The sequence below is a fragment of the Galeopterus variegatus genome, unplaced genomic scaffold (genome assembly GCF_000696425.1).
Source record: "Galeopterus variegatus unplaced genomic scaffold, G_variegatus-3.0.2 Scaffold393, whole genome shotgun sequence".
NCBI lineage: Eukaryota > Metazoa > Chordata > Mammalia > Dermoptera > Cynocephalidae > Galeopterus > Galeopterus variegatus.
The window spans coordinates 624,900-651,670 of NW_007726504.1; the positions used below are offsets into that span (position 1 = coordinate 624,900).

The window sequence follows — 26,771 nt, forward strand, 5'->3', positions numbered from 1 at the left end:
ATTATCCTATTTTTCTGATCCTTATTGAGGAAAACTTATTCATTCTTGATAACGCTATACATTATTGGTATATATATAAATCTACGTATTTATGGTGATATGTTCCAGAGCTCCACTAGATTCAGCAAACTGGGAAGCAAAGGAAGAGGATAATGTTAGAGACCTGGGTTCTAATCCCAATTCTGCCACTAAATTGCTACATGTCTGTGGGCAAGTCACTTAACATTAGTCCGAACTTCTGCTTCTTAAAAAGCTTACTGTGGATGAGAAGATCAAATGAGATAATGCAAGTGGAAATTTTTTAAAAGTACTGTGGTATTCCAGTGGTGAAAAAATACTTCTATATTTGAGAATACGTTCACCAGACATTAACAAGAGAGGAAAGGGGGCATGGCCCCTGTATCTTAAATAACAGCACAATGATCTGAGTCACCACATAAGCTTATTTACTGAATGTTCTCCAATGCCACCAAGTCACAGCTACTTTAAAAATATTATAAGCAGGAATACTTAATATTTCAAATATTCCTGCAAAATGAGAGGAAAAAAAGGATACAAAAATAATCTCAGGTGTTTCCTATGTAGCAGCATCTAAAATCCTCACTTGATGCCTTTTGGCATAATTTTATTTTGATGCAGAACCCCAAAGTCTCTATTTGCTCTAGGCTTTTATTTAGTATAAACTCAATTTATACACACATGCATGTGTATGAATAATAGTGACTGCCTGTATTGGTGATTTTCATCTTCAGTTTCCTACACTCTAGGGCATATCTAAATTCTTATAAAATCACATAATACAGTTCACGATTTTTAAATCTTAATTTACTGAAAAGAAAATTCAGGAGTTGTAACATTTTCTTTGTATGTTTAAATTAAATTACTCTTTTTGTAGGACCAAACACAAGTCTATCACCTATTTTTGTGTCAATATTTATAACGTGAAAAGATATATGTCTTTGATGACATTCTTTGTGGAATGTCACCATATGAAATGCAGGGAAATAAAGTAGTAAAACTCATTTTTTATATGAAATATATTCCTGAAAAGCAGTGTGAACATTTTCAAATAAGATGCCATTTTAAATACAGCAGTGATAAGCTTCATTTCAAAGAAAGTGAGCTATAATGTGTCTTACAAACCTTACTCTACTGGTAATCCCGTAATTTACTAATTTACTTAAGCTTCCATTTTCATATATTCAGCTTTCTGAACACAGGAGGTATATACATACCCAAGACATTGAAGACCTTAATTTAAAATACCTAATGCAATTTAAAATATGCAAATGCTGTTAATTTTAAAGAGCTATGTATAAGTAATCTTTAAAATTTTATCAGCTCTAGTAAAAAATTTTAAAATTGATTAAGAGTGTAGGTTAAAATTTTAAGAAACTAGTATTAAAGTACAGGTAATATAAAATAAGGAAAAGCAAAGATAGAACAATATTCTGTAGATGGGTTTCTAATATATGGCATTAAATAAAATTTAAATACAGATAAATATGAGCACCATGTCTACCTCTGCTTATAATCACAGTATTCAAATACCAACTACTTTTAATATATATTAATTTCATAGTGCTCCCAGAAAACATACTAGATCTAATGCTACAGACATAATACATGTGTATCCTTGTGCCGCAGACTATACAGATGTAGTTAACAGCATAGTGCACTCACCTTTCTCTACACATACATCCCAAAAGGGCCTGTATGTAGGATACAATAGAACAGAAATACATATACAGAACATGCCATTTTAATATCTCATGACTTCATCAAAGGATATTTTAGCAATATGGGTAAGGTAAAATCCTGCTGATTTTAAAGACTAACATATGTGTGCAACAGGAAATAGATGAAGTAAGGTTAGAGGTCTTATAAAAGTCAGTCACAAAGTTTGAGCTAGTGTCACTACTGGTCATATTATTACATAAGAAACACTCTAAAGTAGATCACTTATAGCTATTTATGTCTCCATTTACTCCTGAGGTACTCAACCACATGAGGCTACTCATCACCAACTCGTTAGAAGTTTATATATATAAAATCTTCAGTTGGTAAAAGAGTATCTCAATGGTTTATAAAACTATGGGTAGGAAACATATTCTTGTGGCTTGAATTTGAAATCTCTATACAACATCATCTTGCAGAGCCCACAACACACAAAAGCCTCTCAATTATTTTAGTCAAATGAGTAAACAAACACCAAAAAGTTTGATTCCAATTTCTACAACTACTTGAAAGGAAATTTTATGAAAAAGGAAAAAACTCCTGTAATGGTATTCTTTAAAAAATCCTTAAATGTGATACTTGTAAAGCACTTCGAAAGTGTCTGGCCCATAGAAAGCTCTATATAAGTATTTGTCATTATTGTTATCCTGTAAACTTAAGTTTGGTCCACAACAATCCTGTAGATGCATCAGTATAAGCCATTACCTCCACTGGTGAAAAGAACTCAGATATGTGTATACGCTACTAGTGAGGATGTAGTTGCATCATCTTCATATGAAAAAGGAAGCCTATCTTAAGTTTAACAACCACTGTCCTACAAGAAAGGTTAACTCAGTAAGACTTTAACATACAAGTAACATGAATAAAGCCTTATAATTTATCCTACCACAACAAACTAATCCCTTATAATCCAGTGTGTCTTCTATTCACTGTATTTAATCGGAACTTCATAAAGAATTATTGGTAAGATTCATGTTAGTGTATATCTAAGAAATATGATTAAAAAGAAAACATCAAAATCCAATTAATAATTGAGCTGCAAATCTTTTCCTTCATATTGAAGCAGATCGTAAAATAGAAGACTGCTAAAAAATGTTTGGGATTTACTCTCTTACACTTTGACTGCTGACCACAACAGAGATGAAGACTGAGGTAGTTTGAAAATTCTGTGAGGATTAAATCAGACTATATTCTTCATATTCTCTAAGGAAGTAAGCTTTAGGCTGTGCGAAGTACCCTCAACTTCCAGGGGCCAAGAACAACAACTGCTGCAATGAAAGAGCAGAGTAATTAGGGTTAGGGAGCTGGTTGCCTTCTATAATAAAACTAGCTAGATTATTTGTTGACATTATCAAAGTCAACTCTATTTCTTTCTTTGACTTAAGGCAGTTGAGCTTTTGATAAGACATATAGATTTTTAAAATAAAAAGCCATTTTAAACACAGCAGGGATACTACTTTCCGTTTCAAGGAAGTCCAGTTATGAAGTCTCTTACACAAAGCTTACCTGAATGCCCCCTAATTTACAAAATTACAATACAAAATGCACTCATGATATACAATAGGGAAAGAGTCTACTATATGAGAGTACTTCAAAAAGTTTATGGAAAAATATAATTAAAAGATAATACAAATCTTTTCACAAACTTTTTGAAGAACCCTCACAGTTTGTGTTGCAAATAAGTAATAAGATATACTACAAGTACTAAATAATATGATAAAATAACTTACAAATGACAGAAACATAACTGCATTAAGGGGTTTGGCTAAAGATACAGCCATGTAGTTTAATTATGATGATCAACAAAAGCAAAACCGAAAGCTTCATACACATTTCAGGGGAGGTTCACAGCAGTGACCCCTTAAATAAAACTGTGTGTAAGTCAAGCAACAGAGAAAAGTTTTAACTGTAATTATACTACACTTTTACTCCTCATTTGAAACAGTTGATTAATGGCTAAAAAGTAACAGAAATTTTTTTTAAATATAAGTAGTTGGGGATTTTTTGCAATAATGAACTAAACCAATCACTGTCCAAAAAGGAACAGCTAAGGCAGAGAAACATAAGGAAAACTTAAAACGCATCTTCAGAACTCTAACAATCTGTGGGGTCAAATAAATTAGACTCCTATACAATAAAATTAAGTATCTTTTTCCATCTTAATTTCAATTATTCGAAATAAAATCTAGATTGAGACTTTTTAATGGTTAGTTCTGCATCATTTTCACATGGTTTTAATACTTTCACCAAGGAAATGCCTAATTTAATGAGATACTTTCCTAATACTACAAAGTTAAGGCAACATATGTATCTTTTAAGTAATAAAAAATTCTTTTTTTGAATAAAAATGAAACAAAATCTCTAAATATAAACAAAAAAACCACCAAAAGTAACTATGAAACTAATTTAAAATGCTATTAGAAATATACTAGAAAAAATATTTTAAAAGATTTTGAAGCAAAAAGAATTAAAAGAGAAAGTACATTGGTTCGCCTTTTTGAAGGTTTTATTTTAAAACTATTTGTGTAGATGAAAATCATACTAAAAAAAATTGCTTTTCTCTTTCATTTAACTATATTGGCAGAACTATGAGAGATACCAAATGGGCAGAGGATAAAAGAAAAGAGGACTTCCCCCTCATCCTCAACTAAAGCACTGTTAACAAAACAGAAATCTTATTTCTTCCCTCTCATTAGTGTTTAAAGTTGTGAGTTGTCACTGACATAATGAAATGATTAAGACATAGTACAACTGTAACCCCATATGGTTCAAAGTATAGTTTCTTATATTAATTTAAAAACTTATACAAAATAAGTAGTCATATATGAGATGTTAGGTTATACTGGTGCATATGGTAAAACACCCTAATTTATTTTGTTTGAAGATTAGAATATGTTTACAACACAAGCAGGTGATCATATAGCAATATTAGACTCTTCTAAGAAATGATTCAGAGAAAAGATACATTTATACCTGATTTATGTTTTAAAGGTAAAAAGCAATCTGACAATTAATATTTTTAAACATTTAAAGATTTAATTATTATTTGTAATTCACGCATTATTAGATATATGTGTTACCTCAACAATATCCGAGTTAGTTCTGCTTTCATGAGGTTCATTATATTCTGTATACTTGAGAAGAACTTTGTCCATATCAGTGCTGGCATACTGAAATAGTTTGTTAGAACTGTTGAAAATGATGAGCGCTATTTCACAGTCACAGAGCACACTAAGTTCATAGGCTTTCTTCATTAATCCAAACTTTCTTTTTGTAAAAGTGACCTAGACAATCAAAGAAAAAAAAGTGTATTTTTATTAAAAGCATTATTAGTATTTGAATTTAGGCTACCTGAAGATGAGTTCTCTTTTAATGCTAAGCCAAATTTGAAAGACGGAAAAGGTTCCTAGCCTCAAGCTCCACATGAGCTCCCCTTCCCCCATTTTGCCATAGAACTACGGTCCTACATTTATCTTGTATATACAAAGGCTCTGACAGAGCCATCTTCTGAGGAGGTATCCCTCTATCCTTGACTGCCACTCCCCTACAGAAGGCAAAGAAACAGACAAGGAAACAGCTGACCAGTGGTCCCTTATCATTCAACTTAAAATTATTACCATCAGAAACCCCAACTTCCACCCCAGGTAATCCAGTATTACCCAGACTTTAAACCCTAAACAACCAAGTATATCCACTAATCTAACTCATACTTCTCTTCCATCCCCGTCCCTTCTATTGCACCTGTTGCACCCATGAAATTCACAGCCTAGGATCAGCAAATTCATCAATGTCCTCAAATTCACTGACTATTTCTTTCTCTAACTGAATCTGTTACTTGAAGTCCTCTCACAAAGAGACCAAAAAAAATTTTAGTTTGTTTCTAAATATTAGATCCTTTATAATTAAGATCCTACAAGGTATGTCTTTTTTATTCCCTTTTCTCTCTTCCAAACTATTTTTCCTTCCTTCCCCTTCAAAAGCCTCAGATATTTTGAAGCTCATGATCCTCCTTGTGGCAAGCACAAAGTGACCCCCCTAGTCACTCTTCTTCATGCACCAGTATCATCTGACTACTTTTCTTTTCAGCCCTGCTCCTATCCCTGGTGGCTTCAGCACCTGTGTAAAAAATCTATGCAAATACCCTGGCCTCTCAGTTCCATTATCTCCCAACCTCCAATAATTTTTACCTCCAAAACACATCAATCACACACTTTCATTGGCATACCTCCAACTCTGCCATAACCAATAATCACATCCCCTCCAAAATCCCAATCTCATGCAATCAACTTTACCTCCTTCTCCAGCTCTCCCACATGGTATTATTTCTCCAGAAATTGTTTTTACCTTATCAAGTCCTCCAATCCATTTACCTCACCACTTTGTTACTATCTATTCTCATGTCCTTTCTTCCCTCTAGATTCGATGGTCCATTATTATTTTCACTCCCCTGCAAACATATGCATAACATTGACATACTTGCCTGACACAGGTCCAACTAGGGACTGACTCCCTAAACATATACCCAGTATCTCTATTTTCATGCAAGTAGCTGACCATTACTGGGAAAACACACACACACACACACACACACACACACACACACACACACACACGCCCCCCGGTATCTCTATATGGATGAACATAAATCTCAGCTAACACTCAAGGTCATTTCATTAACTCACTCACTCTCCAAGTCAACTGTTTCCCATCTTCTGTCCCACAACTTCATGCTCCTCTGATAACCTTGCCTCAAATCACTGAGAAAATAGAAACAGAAAGGAACTACCTCATCTTTCCATCACCAAATCTATCAGTTTAACTGTTCCATCTATGCCTCTCCCCACTCTCTCTTCTCTGCTGTTATTGACATTTTTGTTCCTCCTTCTTCCCATATGCTTCACTCTCTTCCCCATTACGGTTTCCTCCTGCTTTACTACATCAAATACCATAAGCATATCCACATGCCCTAGCAGCTCCTTTAACTCCACATGGCCCCTCCAGTTACCATTCCTTGTGCTCCGCTTCAGACTAAAATTGTTTGAAATAAACGGCTATAGTTGTTTCCAATTTCTCACCACTTATTCTCTCCTTAACCTACCACAATTGGACTTCGATTACCCATACTCCACTTGTCAACACCATCATCACTGACCTTCAATTTGTGTGATCGAAATCAACATCACTTTTTGGCTCTTATCTTACTTTATACTTCAGCAGCATTTGACAAAGTTGGCCAGATTCTCACTCTTCGAATGCTCTCTTCTCCAGATGTTCATGACACAACCTCCTTCTGTTTCTTCTGCTTCAGTAGCTACTTCCTCTCAGCCTTTATTGCTACCCCTTCTTTCTCTGCTCAACCTCTACATACTTAAGTGCCTACAGGCTTCAGATTTGGGCTCCCTTCTCCTTTTTATCCTCACAGCCCTTACTAGGTGATTGTATACAGCTTCATGGTTTGTGTTTTTTTTCTTTTTTTAAAGATGACCGGTAAGGGGATCTTAACCCTTGACTTGGTGTTGTCAGCACCACGCTCAGCCAGTGAGCGAACCGGCCATCCCTATATGGGATCCGAACCCAGGGCCTTGGTGTTATCAAGCACCGCACTCTCCTGAGTGAGCCACGGGCCGGCCCCAGCTTCATGGTTTTAACTGTAACAAATATGCTCCTTCTACCGTCTTCTCCATTTTAGCAAATGGCACCAACATTCATTCAAACAACAAAAACAAAGCTTAAGAGTTAACCTTGATCCCTCTTATCCTAATAATTTACTCTATCCAATGCATCAACAAACTGTGTCAACTTTAAAACATATTTCAAATCTGTCTACTTCTATCTATACCTCTACCACCCAAAGCTAATTTACATCATCTCTCATCCACACAGTTAACAGAATGACCTTACTGGATTTCCTGCTTCATCTATAAAACCCTGTAGTATATTTGCCAAATAACTGCCAGAGTGTTATGTTTTGAAATACAGACCAAATTGTGTAAGTGGGAGCTTAGGGTTTTTCATTACACTAAAAGTAATATCCAAACTCTCTGAGCACATGAAATAAATGATCTGGCCCAATCTCTCTATCTAACCTTATTTCTCATCATTCTCCCTTATACCCATTAAGCAAAAATGGCGTGAGGGCCTGTGTGTATGTGTGTGTTCTTTACACACCAGCTACTTTCCAACTATGTTCTCTCTTGGTGGAATGCTCATCATACCACATCTCCTTAAGGATTCCTTCTATCACATTTTAAAAATAAATCTCTTATTATTTAAAAAGCCCTTATGATATAAAAATAAAAATATACAATCTTATATAAATGCATATATGAAACATAACATTTTTTGCTTGTCTGCTTACTTTCCCTTGCACCTACGTAAACCCTTTAACCCATGTTTTCAACATAGTATTTTTCACTCCATAGTTTTGTACAAGATCATACACACACACATAACATGTTCATATGTGTGTATACACGTATTAGAAATGTTGTCAGTTTTATAAAAACTGGACTCTAACAATACTCATCTTATTTTACTCCTTCAACAACACCTCATGGATATGTCTCCAAGTCAAATACTATAGTTATAAAGTACTCTTACATAGTTTCGTAACATTTTCATATGTTATTACTCTTTTTAATCTTTGTATGATAGGTGTAAAATAAAAATCTTATTTCTTTAATATGCATTTTCCTAATTAGTGGTGATTAAACAATCTTTTTCTTATATTTATTGTCACTTGGGATTTGCTTTCTCTAAACTGCTTATCTTTTGATCACTTCCCTATTATGTAATTGGTCTTTTATTTGTCTGAATAAGAGATCCTTATAGAGATATATTAATCATGTTTCATAAACAGTTTTCAAAACTTCCCCTTATATATTAACTTCATTTATGTATCACTTCTCATCAAAAAGCTTTCAATTTTTATTACCGATTAAATACTGGTTTTCAGAATCCTGGCATTGTATTATACCATTATAAGAATAACTATTATTAATATATACTATCTTTAAACACTGAAATTGGAATAGGTGATGTCTTGAGATGCACCTAGATGTACTTGCTGCATTAGAATTCTGGATTTAGCAAAGGTACAGTCATTTAGAAAATACTTATTCATTTTTCTAGTACTGAAGGAAGAAAATGACATCAACAAAATAAAGCATGCATTAAAGGAATAATTCTTACTCTAGACAGTGACTTCCAAAATGAGTGAGATATTAACAAGACAGTATTAAAATTCAGGCAGGTAATTTCTCTTCAGAATATCCACTAAGCATGAATGAAGAAAATTCTTTAAAATAATAGCTCACTATCAGTAAAAAGGGTACAGTCCTGTGGTCCTTTCCAAAAACACTTATTCAAAAATATTTCTTCAAAGTTATCAATCAGAAGGAGCTGAAGATGAAAGAAGAGGTTAGTGGATGAAGAGACTTAGCTTATAACAATCTCCTCTCCACTACTCTAACTCAATCCAATGAGAGTAAGACCAGAAAGAGCTTTTTCAACAACTAGACAATTTGTACAAAAACACATTTATGCTTCAGTGATGGCACTAAAATTTGTAAACTGAAAGTTATAAACTTAACATGGCATGTTCAAGCTTTCTAAATTAAAACTTCCTGATTTCACCTTTAGAGCTTAGTCTATTTTTTAATTAAAGACTTTTTTTTAGAGCAGTTTTAAGTTGACAGCAAAATTAACAGGAAGCTACAAATTTCCCATAAACCCTCTGTCCCCACACGTGCACAGCACCCCCCGACCAACATCCCTCAGCAGAGTGGTACATTTGTTACAACTGATGAACCTGCATTGACAGATCATTATCATCCAAAGCCTATGGTTTACATTAGGGCTCACTTGGTGTTGTACATTCTGCAGGTTTAAGACAAATGTATAGTGATATGTGTCCACTATTATAGTATCATAGAGTATTTTCGCTGTCCTAAAACTCCTCTCTTCTTTGCCTATTCATCTCTCCCTCTTCTTATCCCTAAAACTCTGGCAACCACTTATCTTTTTACTGTCTCCAGAGCTTTGCCTTTCCCAGAATGTCATATAGTTGGGATCATATACTATGTAGCCTTTTCAGACTGGCTTCTTTCAATATATTTAAGGCTCCTCCAGGCCTTTTCATGGCTTGAAAGCTTTTCTTTTTAGCACTGAGTAACATTCCATTGTCTGCTTGTTTCACATTTTATTTATCCACTGACCTACTGAAGAAAATCTTGGTTGCTTTCAAGTTTTGGCAATTACAAATAAAGCTGCCATATACATCTATGTGGAGGTTTTGAGTGGACCTAAGTCTTCAACTTCTTTTGGATTTGCTGGATTGTATGTTAAGAGTATGTTTAGTTTTTTAATAAAGGGCCAAAAACCTGAACAATAACTGCTGAATTGATGGAGGCTCAATTTGGACAAGTATGAAAGTTAAAAACTCCACAGGGGTGGGGGTGCAGGAGAGCAGTCTCAGGGGGACACACTTATTCTTTTGTTCTTAGGAGGACACAGTTATTTTGTAAATTATACCTCTAGGACCTCTAAAAGGTTCTCATGGTGAGGACAGAGAAAAATCCTCTAGTGCTTTGGCAGGGGGAGAGGACAAGTAGCCATTTTGAAATATGCCAGAACATTCTGTTCTTAACAAGGGCTGCCCTCAACACAAAATATTTTAACAGAGCCTAACTTGTCAGGGAGATTTACCAGAGCTTAACTGACCTGGGTGAAAGAAAATACCCAACTCCAGCTCCCTCTAGCCCTTTACATAGGGCAAGAGAAATACCCAACTCTAAATTCCTCCAGCCACCCTGTCCCACCTAAAAGGGTGGTGGGGATGACTGAGAAGCTCTTATTGAGTTCACAGTCCAGGGTCACCAAAAGACTAAGACCTAATCATAGAACTACAGACACCCCCCCTCCCCAATCTAACCACCACATAACTAAAGGCCTATTTACTACAGTTCCTTTAACCTAGTACATCATGTCTGCCTTTCAACAAAAAATTACAAGGCAGTTTGAACAGACAGATCAAGTATCAGAACCAGAGTCAGATATGGAAGAAATATTGGAATTATTAGATCAGAAACTCAAAATAACTATGATAAATATGCTAAGGGCTCTAATGGGAAAAAATAGAAAACATATAAGAACAGATGAGTAAATGTAATCAGAGATAAAAATTCTAAGAAAAACATGCCAGAGTCAAACACTGTAACAGAAATGTATAATGCCACTGATGGGCTCATAAGGAGGCTAGAAGCTGTTAAGAAAAGAATCTCTGAGTTTGAGAATATGTCAATAAAAACCTCCAAAACTGAAAGTCAGAGAAAAAAAGACTAATTAAAATGGAACTGAATATCCAAGAACCATGGGACAACTAAAAAGGCATAAAACATGAGTAATGGGAATACCAGAAGGATAAAAAAGAGAGAGAAAGGAAGAGGAGAAATACTTGAAGCAATAATGACTGAGAATTTCCCCAAATTTTAAAAATGCAGAAGCAGTGCTTAGAGAAAAATTTATAGCACTGAATGCATTTATTGGAAAAGAAGACCAAAAAATCAATAATCTAAGCTATTACCTTAGGAAACCTGAAAAAGAAGAGCAAATTAAATCAAAGGAAAGCAGAAGAGAAAATAAAAATCAGACCAGAAATCAATGAAACTGAAAACAGCAAAACAATAGGAAAAAAAAAAAAAATCAACAAAACCTAAAAGCTGGCTTTTTGATATGATCAATAAAATTGATAAACCTCTAGCCAGGCTAACTAGGAAAAAAAGAAAGAAGACACAAATTACTAATGTCAAAAAGGGCTATCACTACAGGTCTATGGATATTAAAAGGATAATAAAGGAATACTATAAACTCTGCAAATTTGATAACCTAGATGAAATGGACCAATTCCTTGAAAGATACAATCTGCCAAAATTTTCACTGAAAGAAATAGACAATTTGAATAGGCCTATGTTTATTATAGAAACTGCATCAATAATTAGTAATCTTCCAAAACAGAAAGCACCAGGTCCAAATGGGTTCGATGGTGAATTCTACCAAACATTAAAGAAATTACACCAATACTCTACAATCTCCTTCAGAAGACAGAAGCAGAGGGAATACTTTCTACCTCATTCTGTGAGGCCAAGATCACTCTAATACCTAAATAAGACAAAAACATGAGAAGAAAAGAAAACTACAGATCAGTATCTCTCAAGAACGTAGATGCAAAAATCCTTAACAAATGTTAATATACTGAGCCCAAGAGTGTATCAAAAAAATTATACACCATTACCAAGTGGGATTTATTCCAAGTATGCAAGGCTGGTTCAGTGTTTGAAAAGCAATTAATATAATACCCCACAGCAAAAGGCTAAAGAAGATATATCAGGTGGTCATATCAACAACTGCGGAAAAAGCATTTGACAAAACCACCACTCATTCATGATAAAAACCCAGCAAACCTGGAATAGAAAAGAACTTCCTCAACTTGCTAAAGAATATCTACAAAAAAACACTACAGCTAATGACATATTTAATGGGGAGAAACTAAGGGCTTTCCTGCTAAGATCATGAATAAGGCAAGGACGACCCTTTCTCACTGCTCCTTTGCAACATTGTCCTGAAAGTCATAAGGCAATAAGACAAGAGAAGGATATAAAAGATCAGAAAGGAAAAAATTAGGTAGAAAATTTCAGAGAATTGACCAAAAAAACTCCTGAACTAATTAATAAGCAATTATAGTAAGGTTGTAGGATACAACCTTAATATACAAAAGTCAACAGCTTTCCCAAATACCAGCAAAAAAGAACCGGTGGATTTGAAATTAAAAACAAAATACTATTTACATTAGCACCCCAATAATGAAATACTCAGGAATAAATCTAACAAAACATGTACAAGGTCTATATGAGGAAAACTACAAAGGAAAAAGAAATCTAAGAACTAAATGAATGGAGAGAAATTCCATGTTCATGAATAGGAAGATTCAACACCATCAAGATGTCAGTTCTTCCCAACTTGATGTTTAGACTCGAAGCAATCCAAATCAAAATACCAGGCAACTATTCTGTGGATATTGACAAACTGATTCTAAAGTTTAAATGAAGAGGCAAAAGACCCAGAATAGCTAAAAGAATATTGAAAAACAGGAACAAAACTGGAAGACTTCAAGACTGACCATATAACTACAGTAATCAAGACAGCATGGTACTGGTGAAAGAATAGACAGACCAGGAACACACAAAAAAACCAGAAATAGACCCACACAAATATGGTCAACTGATCTTTGGTTAAGGAGTAAAAGCAATACAATGAGAAGAGGTAGTCTTTTCAACAAATGGTGCTGAAACAACTGGATATCCACATGCAAAAAAAATGAATTTAGACATAGACCTTTTACCTTTCACAAAAATTAACTCAAAATGGATCACAGACTTAGGTGTAAAATGCAGACTATAAAACTAGAAGTTAACATAGAAGAAAACCAAGACGACCTTGGTTTTGGCAATGACTTTTTAGATACAACATCAAAGTACCATCCATGAAAAAAAGAACTGATAAACAGGACTTCATAGAAATTAAAAACTTATATGCTGCTCTGCAAAAGACACTATCAAGAAGACACTGTCAAGAAGAGAAGACAAACCACAAAGTGGGGGATAATATTTGCAAAGGTATCTGATAAAAGATTGTTATCCAAAATATACAAAGAACTGTTAAAACTCAACAATAAGAAAATGAACAATCCAATTAAAAAGAGATGTGAATAGACACCTTACCAAAGAAAATATATGGATGACAAATAAGCATATGAAAAGATTTTTCACATCATATGTAATCAAGGAACTATAAATTAAAATGAGAGAGCACTACACACCTATTACAATGGTAAAAATCCAAAACATTGACAACATCAAATGCTGAGGAAGATATAGGACAACAGGAACTCTCATTCACTGCTGGTGGGAATGCAAAGCAGTACAACCACTTCAGAAGATAGTTTGACACTTTTTGATAAAACTAAACCTTCTCTTAACATATGATCCATCAAATGCACTCCTTGATATTTACCCAAAGGAGTTGAAAGCTTACACCCTCAAACCTGCACATGGATGTTTATAGCAGCTTTATTCATAATTGCCAAATCTTGGAAGTAACCAAGATATCCTTCAGTAGGTAAATGGATAAATAAACTGTGGTACAACCAGACCATGGACTACTATTCAGTGCTAAAAATAAATGAGCTTTCAAGCCATGAAAAGACATGGAGAAACTTTAAATACATATTACTAAGCGAAAGAAGCCCATCTTAAAAGGCCATATGATTCTAAGTATATGACATCCTGGGGAAGGCAAAGCTCTGGAGACAGAAAAAAGATGAGTGGTTGCCAGGAGTTGGGGGGAGAGAGGGAAGAATAGGCAGAGCACAGAGTATTCTTTTCTTTATGCTGCTATAATGACGGATACATGTCATTATACATTTAAAAAACCCCAGACTGTATAACAGAGTGAATCAGAGTGAACCCTAATGTTAACCACGGACTTCGGGTGATAATGATGTGTCAACGTAGGTTCCTTGATCGTAATAAATGTACCACTCCAGTGAGGGATATTGGTAGTGGGGAAGGCTGTATGTGTATGGGGGAAGAGGGCGTATGGAAACTGTATTACTTTCTGCTCAGTTTTGCTGTGAACCTAAAACAACTCTAAAAAATACAGTCTATTAAAAAGGCTAAAAAAATCCATACAAGCATATTTTGAACATTCTTTGGCACTGAGAAACAACATAAACAAAGTTTAGCAATTTCTTTCATCAATACCTACCATATGCTTTTCTTCCTATGAGCTTTGTCTAATTCTTGGCCTACACTTAGAATCAATAATTGCAGTCGCTCTGAAGAAGCAGACGATCTCTGACAGGATGGAAAGCAATTGTTTCCACTGCAAATTTTATTCACAGGCATAAAACTAATTTAATAAGGATATTATAGGTATAATATGTACATGTAAAAGCAAAGTAGCAACAAAGAAGATGCCTTTCACATGTATAATTCAAAGATGTTTCTGTATTTTTTCATTCTGTTTCATTTCCTATGTAGCATGACAGAAATTAAATAGTAGTATAGCAGTTCAATAGTTTTCACTAAATTTAGGCAAGGTGTTTTCTTCCTTCTGGTAACACCAAATGCATTTACTATCTATACATCTTGGCATTTAATCACTTTATTTTCTTATTTTATAAAAATTTAATATTCTTAATATTCTCAAAGCCCTATATTTTGTTCATATTTCTCAAGTACATAAAGCACAATACTCCACATATTACGTGACCACTCAAATTTCCAGTTGGCTTTCAAACTCATTGAAAATAGGGTTAAAAGGTTTCTTAATTTAAACTTTCATTTAACTAGAAAACTTAATTAATTAATGTAAATTGTGCCACACATCCTTTATGAAGTATCTTTGAATATTATCCTATAATCCATACTTTATAAAATTCTCAATGTGAAATACAAATAACAAGTAAAAGATTTCAACATCTGTTTAAAGTATTTGTTTCTACAGATTTTGGCAGCAAAAAGAAAATGGAATACAATGGTGAGGAGGGGAATTACAAAAGGGGAAGGAACAAAAGGATACTGACTATAGCTTAAGATAAAAGTATTCAGCCTAGAAGGTTAGATTATAACAAAATTGTAACAAAACACGAAGCAGGAAAATAAGCAGTTATAATACTCTATACCATGCTCTAACTGACTAAGCTAACTGCCCAGCCCTCATTTTACCTTGATTTTAGTATTTTCAATTGAAAAAAAGTTTTTGTTGTCATGCAGAGATTTTCCTTTTAGACATTATTAGCTTTATAAGAAATATAAAAGTGAAAATTAGTAAAAGCTGATTCTTTATGTTGATTTAAGTTAAAAAAATCACAAAATTTAGTTTTTAATTCAAAATGGAAAATAAAGCCACATCTTCTCTTCTCTACTCCTCTAAACACACACACACACACGCACACACACAAGAATAAAAAATAGATTAGGTGTTCTTCAAGGAAGAAGTCAGAATCTCAAACCATGAATTTTCATTTGCCAAATTTGGTGAAATTTATTTTATTTTAATTTTTTTGTATGAAGTTCCTTCTGGGTTTGTTTCATTTCCTGAAAGCTTGCCATTTCTGACTTTTTAAAAAAATTTTTATTGAATCAATATTAATTATACATATTTTGGGGGTTCAACATTGAGATATGTTGATCAAATCAATATTACTAGCATACATATTGTTACAAATCATAATTATTCTTTATGCCCCTTGTCCAATCTCTCCCCCTCCCTCCTCTCTTCCCCCACCCCCAATTACCCTAGATTTCTTCTCTCCATCTGAAAGAATAATGGTTACTCTGCTGATTTGTTGCCTAGATGATGTGCCCAATGCTCAGAGGTGTGTTCAGGTCCTCCAATATTATCATAGAGCAGATGTTTCTTCTGTCACTCTGGAATGGGCTTTGTGGAGAGAGACATCCTCTTCTTTTCTTTCTCTCTGCTGGTGACTCTTCTTGTGTCAATGCACTCCAGTGGCTGGTGGACCATCTGCATGGTGGTTGTGGCATCTAGCCGCTTTTGCAGCAGCCATGGTTACCATGGTGGCTGTGGTGGGCAACCCACATGGAGGTGATGTTTTTGTCATACTCCTTGGTGCTAGCGGTGTGCCTGGTTGTGGGAGGGGGGTCCGGTCCCCAGCTCCATGACTCGGGTTGCTGGGAGGACTCCGAGGCGCTGGCGTGGTGTGCCTGGCTGTGGGAGGGGGGGTCCAGTCCCTGGCTCCACGCCTCGGGTCACCAGGCGGGCCCAAGGCATTGGTGTGGTGTGACTGGTTGGGGAGGGGGAGGGGGGTCCGGTCCTGGCTTCATGCCTCATGTCCCCAGGCAGACCCAAGGCATTGGTGGTGTATCTGAGCCAGAACTAATTTTTTGTCTTTTGCTTACTTCTAAAGTGGAGGAACTTCCTGTTGGGACCAGTACTTGACCTCTGTGGTTGAGCTAAATGGCTGCTTCCTTTGGAAAGGCTTTTTGTGCAGCACAGGTTATAATGGTTGACTTTTATACATACTTCTGGCTCTCTACAGACTCGGTACTTCTGGCTCTCTACAGACTCGGTGCACCTGGGTTGTGTCGTAACTCTGATCTGGGCCTGTGTCTTTTCATCAAACTGCACTCCATTCAATTCTATATTCCTGACCAGTCTCCTCTGAGTGGTCCTATGCTGACTGGGATGCAGATCAGCTGTCCCTGCTGTGCCCCAGTGTTCCTCCATTGGGTCCATCTTCCCCAATACCCGTGCTACAAACGCTTCCTGTGGGAAGGGCCGTGTGCCAGTCCCTTGCGATGATTCACCGGCCTCTAAGTGGCTCCATTTTTTCAGTTGTTGTGGCTCTGTGCTCCTATGTGGGTCCACGGGAACCCTATTAGTGGTCTTGCTGGCCTGGGGCCCACCAAGGTCTTCTTCTACCCTGCCACCTACGAGGGCAAAACTGTGGCTTTTGCCAGCTCCTGCTCCGTGTGCTCAGCCTCTGACTGTCTGCATTATTTCTTGTTGCAGCTTGCCCCTTTTGCCTATGACCACTTCTGTTCTGATTCAGCCCCTCTTCTCCAAATTTGGTGAAATTTAGATGAAAATGAATGTGGATTCAGAGAATTCACATGAAGTTCATCACAAAAGTAGCAATGTCACAGTCCTAGAAAAGTTTAGTCAAGGATTGATCCTTTATTTAGTGCTAGAAGACTCAGAAGGGTGGGGAGCCTATGAAATAAATGGAGAATGAACATAGAGATCCTGTTTCAAATGTAGAATGCCAAGAGATGTAAAACCCAAAAGAAACAAAAAGAATTTTATAGAAAAGCCTTTTTTTTTTTAAAAAAAAAACCTGTACCTAATATCATTGCCAAAGACATAAAAGATAACAAAAAGACCTAGAAAGTGAGCTGGTATAGCTCAGAAAAGAACCATAAGAGGAAAAAAAAATCAAATCTTAACAGATAAAAGCCACAATTAGGAAATTCAAAGAATCAAAACAGAAAATAAATTAAAAATGAATAAAGCTGTTGAGTATAGCTGACATATAACAAAGATACTAAGAAAGTGCAGAACAACTGGAAAAGAAAATATTTGCTAAAAAATAAAATAGTGAAAGGCCACACCCTTCTCTTGAAAAAAAAAATGATAAAGCATAATCAAATTCATGGAATACTTTGGTTAAGTTACTGTCAAGGTCAAAGAAAAAATATTATGGGCACCCAGGCAAAAGTAAGTCACTTTGAGAATGCGGAAAAAACGCAGTCTGGTGTTAGAATTCTGGCAACATTCAAAGCCAGAAGACCAAATCTCTACAACGTTCCAGGGTTAAGAAATAGGGCCCTAGAACGTTAAATCTAGCCAAGTTGTACTTCAAGTATGAAGACCGTAAACATTTACAAACATTAAAAAACTCAGGAAAGATAGCCATAAGCCCTTCTTGGGGGAAGAAAAAACCAACAAACACCACTTGCTGAAAAAATCCATTTATCTAAGTAGAATACAAATTGAAAAAAGCTCAGATTTTTTTCAGTTCTGTTCAATGCTGCAACCCTTATAAAACACCATATGGCACTAAGTAGATGCTAAAAAATTTGCTGAATGAATCCATAAACCAAGAAATAGATGACAACCACAACAACAGTATGCAAAAACCACAATAAAAGGACTGGTGATAATGAATCCTTTAAATTTGGAACTAAGATTAAATAAATGTAGAAATTATGATTACAGAACAGAATATAACTACTAATTTTATCAATATAAAAATAATAGCAAGTTTGGGTTCCTGACAAGATGCTGAATTAACACAGGATCTAGATCTACCTCCCCCAGTTAATCTGGGAGAACTTTCCTAAAGGTATTATGAATCCTAAGGAATAGTGTAGAAAAGTATGAGAGAAACCCCAGATGTCTATGCTGGAGTATGTATGGGTGGAGGGGTATGGAGGTTTGTAGTGCTGAGAAGAAAACAGCCAGTGGAGCTATGAACAGACACATTTCGAAAAGAGTAGTTTGGGTTCAGCTTGTGCTTCTCTCCTCTGTTGCCTGAGACACTTAATGCCTGCCACCTTACGACAGTACTGGTACAGACAGACATCCTCCAGAATAAAATTAGGACAGCACAGAAGCTCTGCTGGGAGTTGAAGAAAACAGGTAGGGACTGACTGACTGACTAACCTTTGCCAGTGACTTCCCAACTACTCTTACTCAAAACCACCAAGGTTGGTGGATTACCACCTAGAGAGAGTAACTTCTTCCAGTGTTGTTCTCCCTGGGGAGTTCTGTATGAAACTGCAATATGAGGACTTCTTTGAGGATATGAAGAGCGATATTTCACTGTGATTTCTTTTAATGCCTGGGCCCTCTAACAAAGTGAAGTGATCGACTGGGATGGTATAAGCTAGTCAGAAACTCAAACCACGGGGATACAGAAAAGATCACAAGGAATAAAAATCAAATAAACTGGTGAGTTAAGAGATATTATCAGACTGGATTAAAAAACCAAAATCCAGCCAAATGCTGTTTATAAAAGATATACCTAAAGCATAAGGATATAGTACAGTTGAAAATAAATGTAGAGAACTAGACCTACCAAGAAAATATTAACCAAAAGAAAGGTGCAGCTATATAAAGTTGAGGCAAGGTAGATTTAAGACAAACATGCCTTTACTGAGGATGGAGAAGGTTACTATGTATTGCAAAATTCACCAAGAAGGTATAACAACTCTAAATATGTATGAGCCCAATGAAATAGTCCTAAAATATATAAAACAATATATATGAAACTATTAACATATATAGAGAAATTGACAAATCCACCATAGTGGATTTATTTTAAGTACAATATTGATAAGTCTTGATGAACCAAAAACAAACAGAAAGTCACAAAGAATACAGAAGATTTGAACACACAATAAGATTAACCTAAAAGACATTTGTAAAATTGTGAATCTACCAATTTAAGAACACACATTTATCACAAGTCCACTTGAACCATTTAAAAACTGATCATGATTCAGGAAATAAAGCAAGCCTTAACACACCTTAAAGTGCTCATAATCTACTGGTAAGGGCAATACAAATCATTAGGAAACACTGTGATAAGTCCTGTCATAAAAGTGTTACAGTAAAATAAAATGTCATAAATTCATAAAATGTTATGGTAAAGACTGAAAGGTATTATCTGAAACAGATACAACACATACAGAATATCCAGAATATATAAAGAACTTCTAAGGGGGAAAAAAAAAGATCAATAATCCAGCAGAAAATGGGTAAACCATAAAAGTAGGTTATACATCACCTTCATAAGACCAGAAAAATTATAAAGTAAAATGAAAAAAGGGAGAAAGAAAAGAGAAAGAGAAAAGACAGACAGGCAGGCAAAGTCTTTGGGGAAACAGGAATTTCCATAAATTACTATACTGTACCTGGCACAACCACTTTGGAAAGCAATTTGAAAACATACTAAAGCTGACGATGGACATATTTAGCCTAGCAACTCTTTCTGTAAATATTTATCACAGAGAAACTTTTACCCATGTATAGGGAGACATGTCCCCTACATGCTGCAGCACCATTTATAACAGTAAAATAACTGGAAACAATATAAATGTTCTTTGATAGAAGTACTGATGAATGAATTAAGGAATATTCATTCCTACGACTAGTTTTACTGAATGAATGAGAGTTAAATAGAACTGAAAAACACTGAATTGAGTAAAAAAGCAAGTGCAAATAACAACGCCATTATGTACAATTTTAAAACCAGGTTAAAACAATATTAAATAATATCTGCTGCAATAAAAAATATAAAGAAAATACAAATTAAATTCATGATAGTGATTACCTTTGGGAAGAAAAGAAGAATGAGACTAGGAAAAATTATAAACATGACAGTAAACTTCTAATTTTTTTTCTTTTACAAATAAAAATATCTGTAGCAAATATGTCAGAACTGATATATGGTAGTTCTGGAAAATGAATTTAACAGTCTTTAAGGTATTATTCTCTGTATTTTACCTTTGGAAAAAAGGGGGTATTTTTTACTGTTTTCCTTTTTTTAAGTATATGTGGGTGTCTGCTTCTAGGTAACAGGGAGTAGCTGATGGAAGACCAAAGAACCCACAACTAGAAAACAGGATGAAATACAACAAATACCTGTTTAAGGACATCAGAAGGCTGCTGATGAAAGACTGGAGATGCCAAGATTTTAGAGAGGTGAGAACCTTAAAGAAGTGAAAGAGTGTCTGCAGCTACTTTTTCCTTGCAAGTATTTACTGATTTGGGATATAGAGACTAGCCTTTGTTTGGGCTGGGCTGCTGCTGATAGAGGGCTTTTGTCCTGTGGGCTGAGGACACGAAACTGAAGACTCCAGTAGCCAACATAACAATGAGAAGGGAGGGGTAGAAACTGAAGTGGTCACAATGCCAGCTGTCTCCTCAAAATACTTAACAAAATTTTGAGGCTTTGTTGGGTAGGAAATAAAAAAGGAAAGAAAGAAAAAAATAAAAGACAAGCAGAATGCCTCAAAAGAGCAGAGTAAGATTTTCTGTAATCTTCCTACACTGAGAGGATAAGGTTTTAAATTCAAGTAATGCCTAGCCCAGTAAATAGACTTAGAGGATTACTCCTGAAGAGCAGAGTGAACTAAAGAAAGATGGAATCTCATCAAAATTACAACCTAGCCTCCAGTCATACCAATCCCTAATTGGTCTAAGATATTCAGTACCTGCTTTTTTTTTTTTTTTGCTGCTGGTTGGTATGGGGATCCAAACCCTTGACCTTGGTGTTGTAACACTGCCCTCTAACTTCGGCACCTAATTTCAATGGTTAAGTAAGAGGAAACCATCTCTGAAGGAAGATAATGTAATAAATAATAAATGATATCTATGGTATCTTTCATATATACTGTCTGACGGCTCATTAAAAAGCCACTAGATATGTCAAAAGACAGGACCATGTCATCAAAAACAAAGAGAAAAAGGGTTCAGATATGGACCTATAGGTAATCCAGATATAGGAATTAGCAGACAGGGACACAAAAAAACTATAGCTGGGCCAGCCCCGTAGCTCACTCGGGAGAGTGCGGCGCTGGTAGTGCCGAGGCCGCGGGTTCAGATCCTATATAGGGATTGCCGGTGCGCTCACCGGCTGAGCGTGGTGCAGACCACACCATGCTGAGGGTTGTGATCTCCTTGCCAGTCAGGAAAAAAAAAATTATAGCTAATATTTTCAAAAACAGTGGAAAAATATAGAGAAAATACATAAAAAGATGGACCATTTCATAAGAGAATTGAGATCTATAAAAAGGAAAAATCAAATAGACATTCTAGAATTGAAAATATAATACCAGAAATTAAAAACTTACTAGGTTGTCTCAATAGTTAATTTTAAAAAGCAGAAGAAAGGATTACAAGAAAATAGAAAATGAATTACTAGAAAACAGGTCACTAGAAAACATTCGAACTGAAACACAGAGGAAAAAATTAAAAATATAGTGAATGTAACTGCCAATCTAGAATTCTACAACCAATAGAAATAGCTTTCAATTGAAGCTTTCAAATGAAGATGATACAACTAAAAAAAATAACAAAATTGGGCAAAGGATTTCAATAGACATTTCTCTAAAGAAGATATACAAATGTCCAATTAGCACATGAAAAGATGCCCAACATCATCAGCCATCAGGAAAATGCAAACCAAAACCACAAGACACTAGAGTTCCCACCCACTAGGATGACTTTAATCAAAAAGGATGACTTTAATCAAAAAGGATGACTTTAATCAAAAAGGATGTGGAGAAATTTGAATCCTTACTCATTGCTGGTAGAATGGTACAGACATTTTGGCAAACAGTCTGGTAGTTCCTCAAAATGTTAAACTTAGAATTACCATATGACCCTGTAATTCCACACCCTGGTATATATCCAAGAAAAATGAAAACATGTTTACTCAAAAACTTGTACACAAATGCACATGTAAAGTATTAGAATAAGTGAATTAGGCAAGGTTGTTGGATTCAAGATGCTGTGGATTGAATTGTGTCTCCCAAAGTCCATGTATTAGAAAATTAATCCTCACTGTGACAATGGTTAAGGGGTGGGAAAGGAAATCCTATTATGGTAACTGAAGGGTGGGGCCTTGAAGAGGTGATTAGACTGTGATGACCATACCCAAGTAAATGGACTAATCCATTGATGGTTTAATGGTGGTCATGAGCATGGTTCTGGAGTGCTTTAAAAGGAGAAGGAGTGAGGAGTTAGCTCTCTCTCTGCTTTCGCCATCCACAATGTCACACCCTGCTTTGCTGTGAAGAGTCACTACCCACCAACAGGGCTCTCTCATCAGATGTGTTCCCTAGATCTTGGACTTCCAGCCTCTGAAACAGTAAGCAATAAATTTTGTTTTCTTACATATTACCCAATTCCAGGTATTTTGTTATGAATAATAAAAATGGACTAATACAGAAAACTGGTAACAGAGAAGGAATGAAAAGATTAAGAAAGCAGGCCATAGTGTGAGAGAAAATACTTGTAACGCATATAATGAACAAAATATTCATCAAGTTATATATAGAATATATACTAATTAATAAGAAAAAGTGAGAGGGAGAGGGAATACTAAAAAAAAAGAAAAAAGACGTGTATTAGACAAGGAAGGACAAACAAAAGGTTTCACCTGAAGCTTCCACATAGAAGTGAAGTGAAGCAGCTCTTTAAATGCATGATACTGTTACCCCTAAGATTTTTCATGCACTGTTCCAGTGACTTCAAGTGTGATTTTTATCTGACTAGCTCATACTTGTAATTCAAAACTCTATTTGATATTACTTTCTCTAGTAACTGCTCCCTGACTGACCCCCCCAGAAGTTGGTGGTTTCTTCCATAAACTCTCAATCTCCTATATAAGCTAAATATTTGTAATGAGTTCCCAGGACCTAATATAGTCCCTTGGATATAGTACATATTAGAATTTGGATAAATAAATGACATCTCTTTTCTCCTGCAAAGAAACAATTTTCCTCCTTTCATGTAAGAACAATGAAACTTTTAACTCAGAATCCATACATTCAAAAATCAGTAACATTAAGATACCCTTTTAGTTTGTGAAAAGTTATGTCTGTTCCTAACCTAACCTGAAAAATAAATTGCCCAACTACTTCTATGTATTTTCTCCATTCTTTGCTGAAATTATCTAAGAGAGAAATTCAGATAGCCCGTGCCCCATTTGGCAGCTTGGCAAGAAGCTGACTTAGCACCTCAATCCAACGTAGGAACAGGTTAATTCTAGTTGCTAAGCTATAGTAGCAGCCTCCATCTTTCTAACAAGGTCATTTCCTCAACTTTGCACAGTCACCTACATATTCCCAGCTCCTCTTTCCCTCCATACATGTAAGTCTCTTCCACATGCAGGTCCAGTCTAGCTATGCCCAATTTAAAATGTGACTATCTATGGGATAAGTAGAGCTCAGGAATTTTATGTGCTCTGCTATTTCTCTGCTTGTACGTAACTCCCTAATAAACCTATTTTACATTCATACTGCATGTGTTCATAAAGCAAGTCCTCATTCTTCCTCTATATGTCACAATTTTAAAATTTGTAAAGAGAATTTTACTTGCAGTCTCGCCAGAATCACTCCTATGGAATGATGGAATGGTTATTTTAATCAATCTTCTATTTTGTCAACCTTCATAATAAATGACACCATGTGGGCCTTACACCTTTGCTAAGAAATACTCATGAACTGAAACAAGAGCCCTCTTCAATTTAGTCGATGGGCAACCCTGGTCACTCCCATTAACTTCCCTACCAGCTGCTCAGTTGAGTACTGTCTCCAATCATATCTGTGTTCAGATGAACTATTACTCAGACTTTGTAGAACATACCTTCAGTGTTGTTCTGTTCCTCGTATGCTTTCAGAAACCAGCTGTTCTTGAAACTTCTCCTCATATGTAACCTTCCCAGAGATCACATCCCTCCCTCACTCCCTCCCACACATGCTTTGAATAATAGTTCACTTACAATATTCTACGAAATTAGTTTCCCTTCTTTCCTCTAAACCAAGGAGTTGGCAAACTTTTTCCTAAAGAGCCAGAAAGTAAAGAGTTTAGGCCTATGGGCCATGCTGCCATAGATAATAGGTAAATAAATGGGCATGACAGTGTTCTAATAAAGCTTTATTTACAAAAAAATGCAGCAAGCCCATGGACCATAGTTTGCCAACCCAGAAAACTTCTGGTCTCTTCATATATCAGCATCATTATAATTATCCTGAATTTGTAATGGTTTACTGACACTGGTACTGTACATTAAGTTCAATATATTTTATCAATTAAAGCTGAGGTATATGTGCAAATGTTTTAGAAATTTTTTGTGATAAGAGGTATTAAAAATATTCTCGTCATTTACTAGTTAACCAGCAAATTTAACTGACTAGAACACATTCACTGATAATTGAAGTTAACTTAGGTATTACCTAATTATGAAAATAAATGTGATAATTTAAAAATAATAATATATAGATGACTAACAATCAAACATATAATCAACTGTATAGAAGATGACATATCTTATAAAAAATATACACAATGAATGGTAATGATGGGATTGTGATGATTTTGCTTTTAGCATATTTTCTGTAGTAAGAAAAAAAGAGTTCCATTAAAGCACATGATGCAAAGACACAAGCTTATGATCGCTAGAATTTTTCCTTTAGTCTGGAACTAAAAATAAATAATGAAATTAAATTTAAGAAAACTTCAACCATTCTATTCTATGATCCTTCTTAAAAAAATATTTATATTAATTAAACAGATAAATTAAAATTTTCATTTACCTGTCGGTTCCTTTCATCCATTATGCGTGTGATTTGTATTTTCTTCCGCCCCATTTTCAGTCACCTTTCCTTCCTTATATTCCAAATATTTAATTCAAATTTAATTTTCTTCAATACCCTAAATGCATCATACACAGCTTCTATTATTTCAGCTTCTAGTCCAAGGGCTACAGCTGAAATTTTCTATAAGATCTAAAAGAAAACACAAATTAGTAGATTTAAGTTTGTAAATCATAAGAGCATTATACAAATTTCAAATATGCATTTATGTTACACACAGACAGTATTATTAGTTGAAATTTCTGGTTATATAAAATTAGTAAATACACTTAAGTCTTATTCATTTTACCCCTAAAATATCTCTTGAGTCTTTTTGTGCTTCTAGTTCTGGCTAAACTAATGCCATTATAATGTTTGAGGTTATCTTAACGCATATAATAACAGCAATAAGAGCCAATATTTATCAAGATTTTTCTATGTGCCAGGCACTTTTCTACATATGAACATGTCTTAATTCATTCGATCCTAATTGCAATCTATTGAGTTAGTTATAATTATCATCTCCATTTTACAAACAGGGATACTGAAACACATAAAAATTAAGAAATGTGCCCAAGGTCACACAGTAAGAGGTAGAGCTTGGGATTGAAACTCAGGGAGTCTGGCTCTGGAACTTCTACTCTTAAATCTTATAGAAAATCCTTAAAAGCTTCTGATGGCCTCCATGCCAAAGGATGAACTAATCTGGATAGCACCAATCTGCCTTTACAAAATCTTCTTGCAAACTGCCTCAGCCTCCAGCCAAATTACTATTTGTCATTACACAAAGACACTATATATTTTCATAATAATATGTATTTAAATGAAATACTATTCCCTTGACCGTTTAATGAATACCTGTTTATCAGTCAAGATTCAGTTAGAATGTTACCTCCCTAATGAAGCCAAAACTCACTTCCCTTGGCAGAATAAACCATAGCACCTTTATGTGTGTGTATGTGTGTAAATTCCAAGTCTGCTTTCTTGAGACTCTGAATCCTTTGAGATTTGAAAAACCCTTTAAGGGTTTTTTATTCCATCTATCTCTGTAGAAGAATGACTGGCAGTGACATAGTTTGTCATGTT

The 26,771-nt window shown here is 35.2% G+C and overlaps 1 protein-coding gene across 6 annotated transcripts in view; it reads right to left on the bottom strand.

Moving 5' to 3' along the window:
- Positions 1–25,840, bottom strand: part of MEF2A (myocyte enhancer factor 2A) — an 83,300-nt gene extending 57,460 nt beyond the window's left edge. For 3 of the 6 annotated variants that reach the window (XM_008568284.1, XM_008568285.1, XM_008568282.1), the window contains exons 1-2: positions 25,647–25,832; positions 4,818–5,021 (exon numbers count right to left, since the gene is read on the bottom strand). In XM_008568284.1, the coding sequence (XP_008566506.1) occupies positions 4,818–5,021; positions 25,647–25,700 (258 nt within the window). In that variant the 5' untranslated portion in view covers positions 25,701–25,832. Of the gene's footprint in view, positions 1–4,817; positions 5,022–25,646 lie in introns of all 6 variants that reach the window. The other 3 variants (XM_008568283.1, XM_008568287.1, XM_008568286.1) reach the window with 2 other exon arrangements.
- Positions 25,841–26,771: the final 931 nt, after the last annotated feature.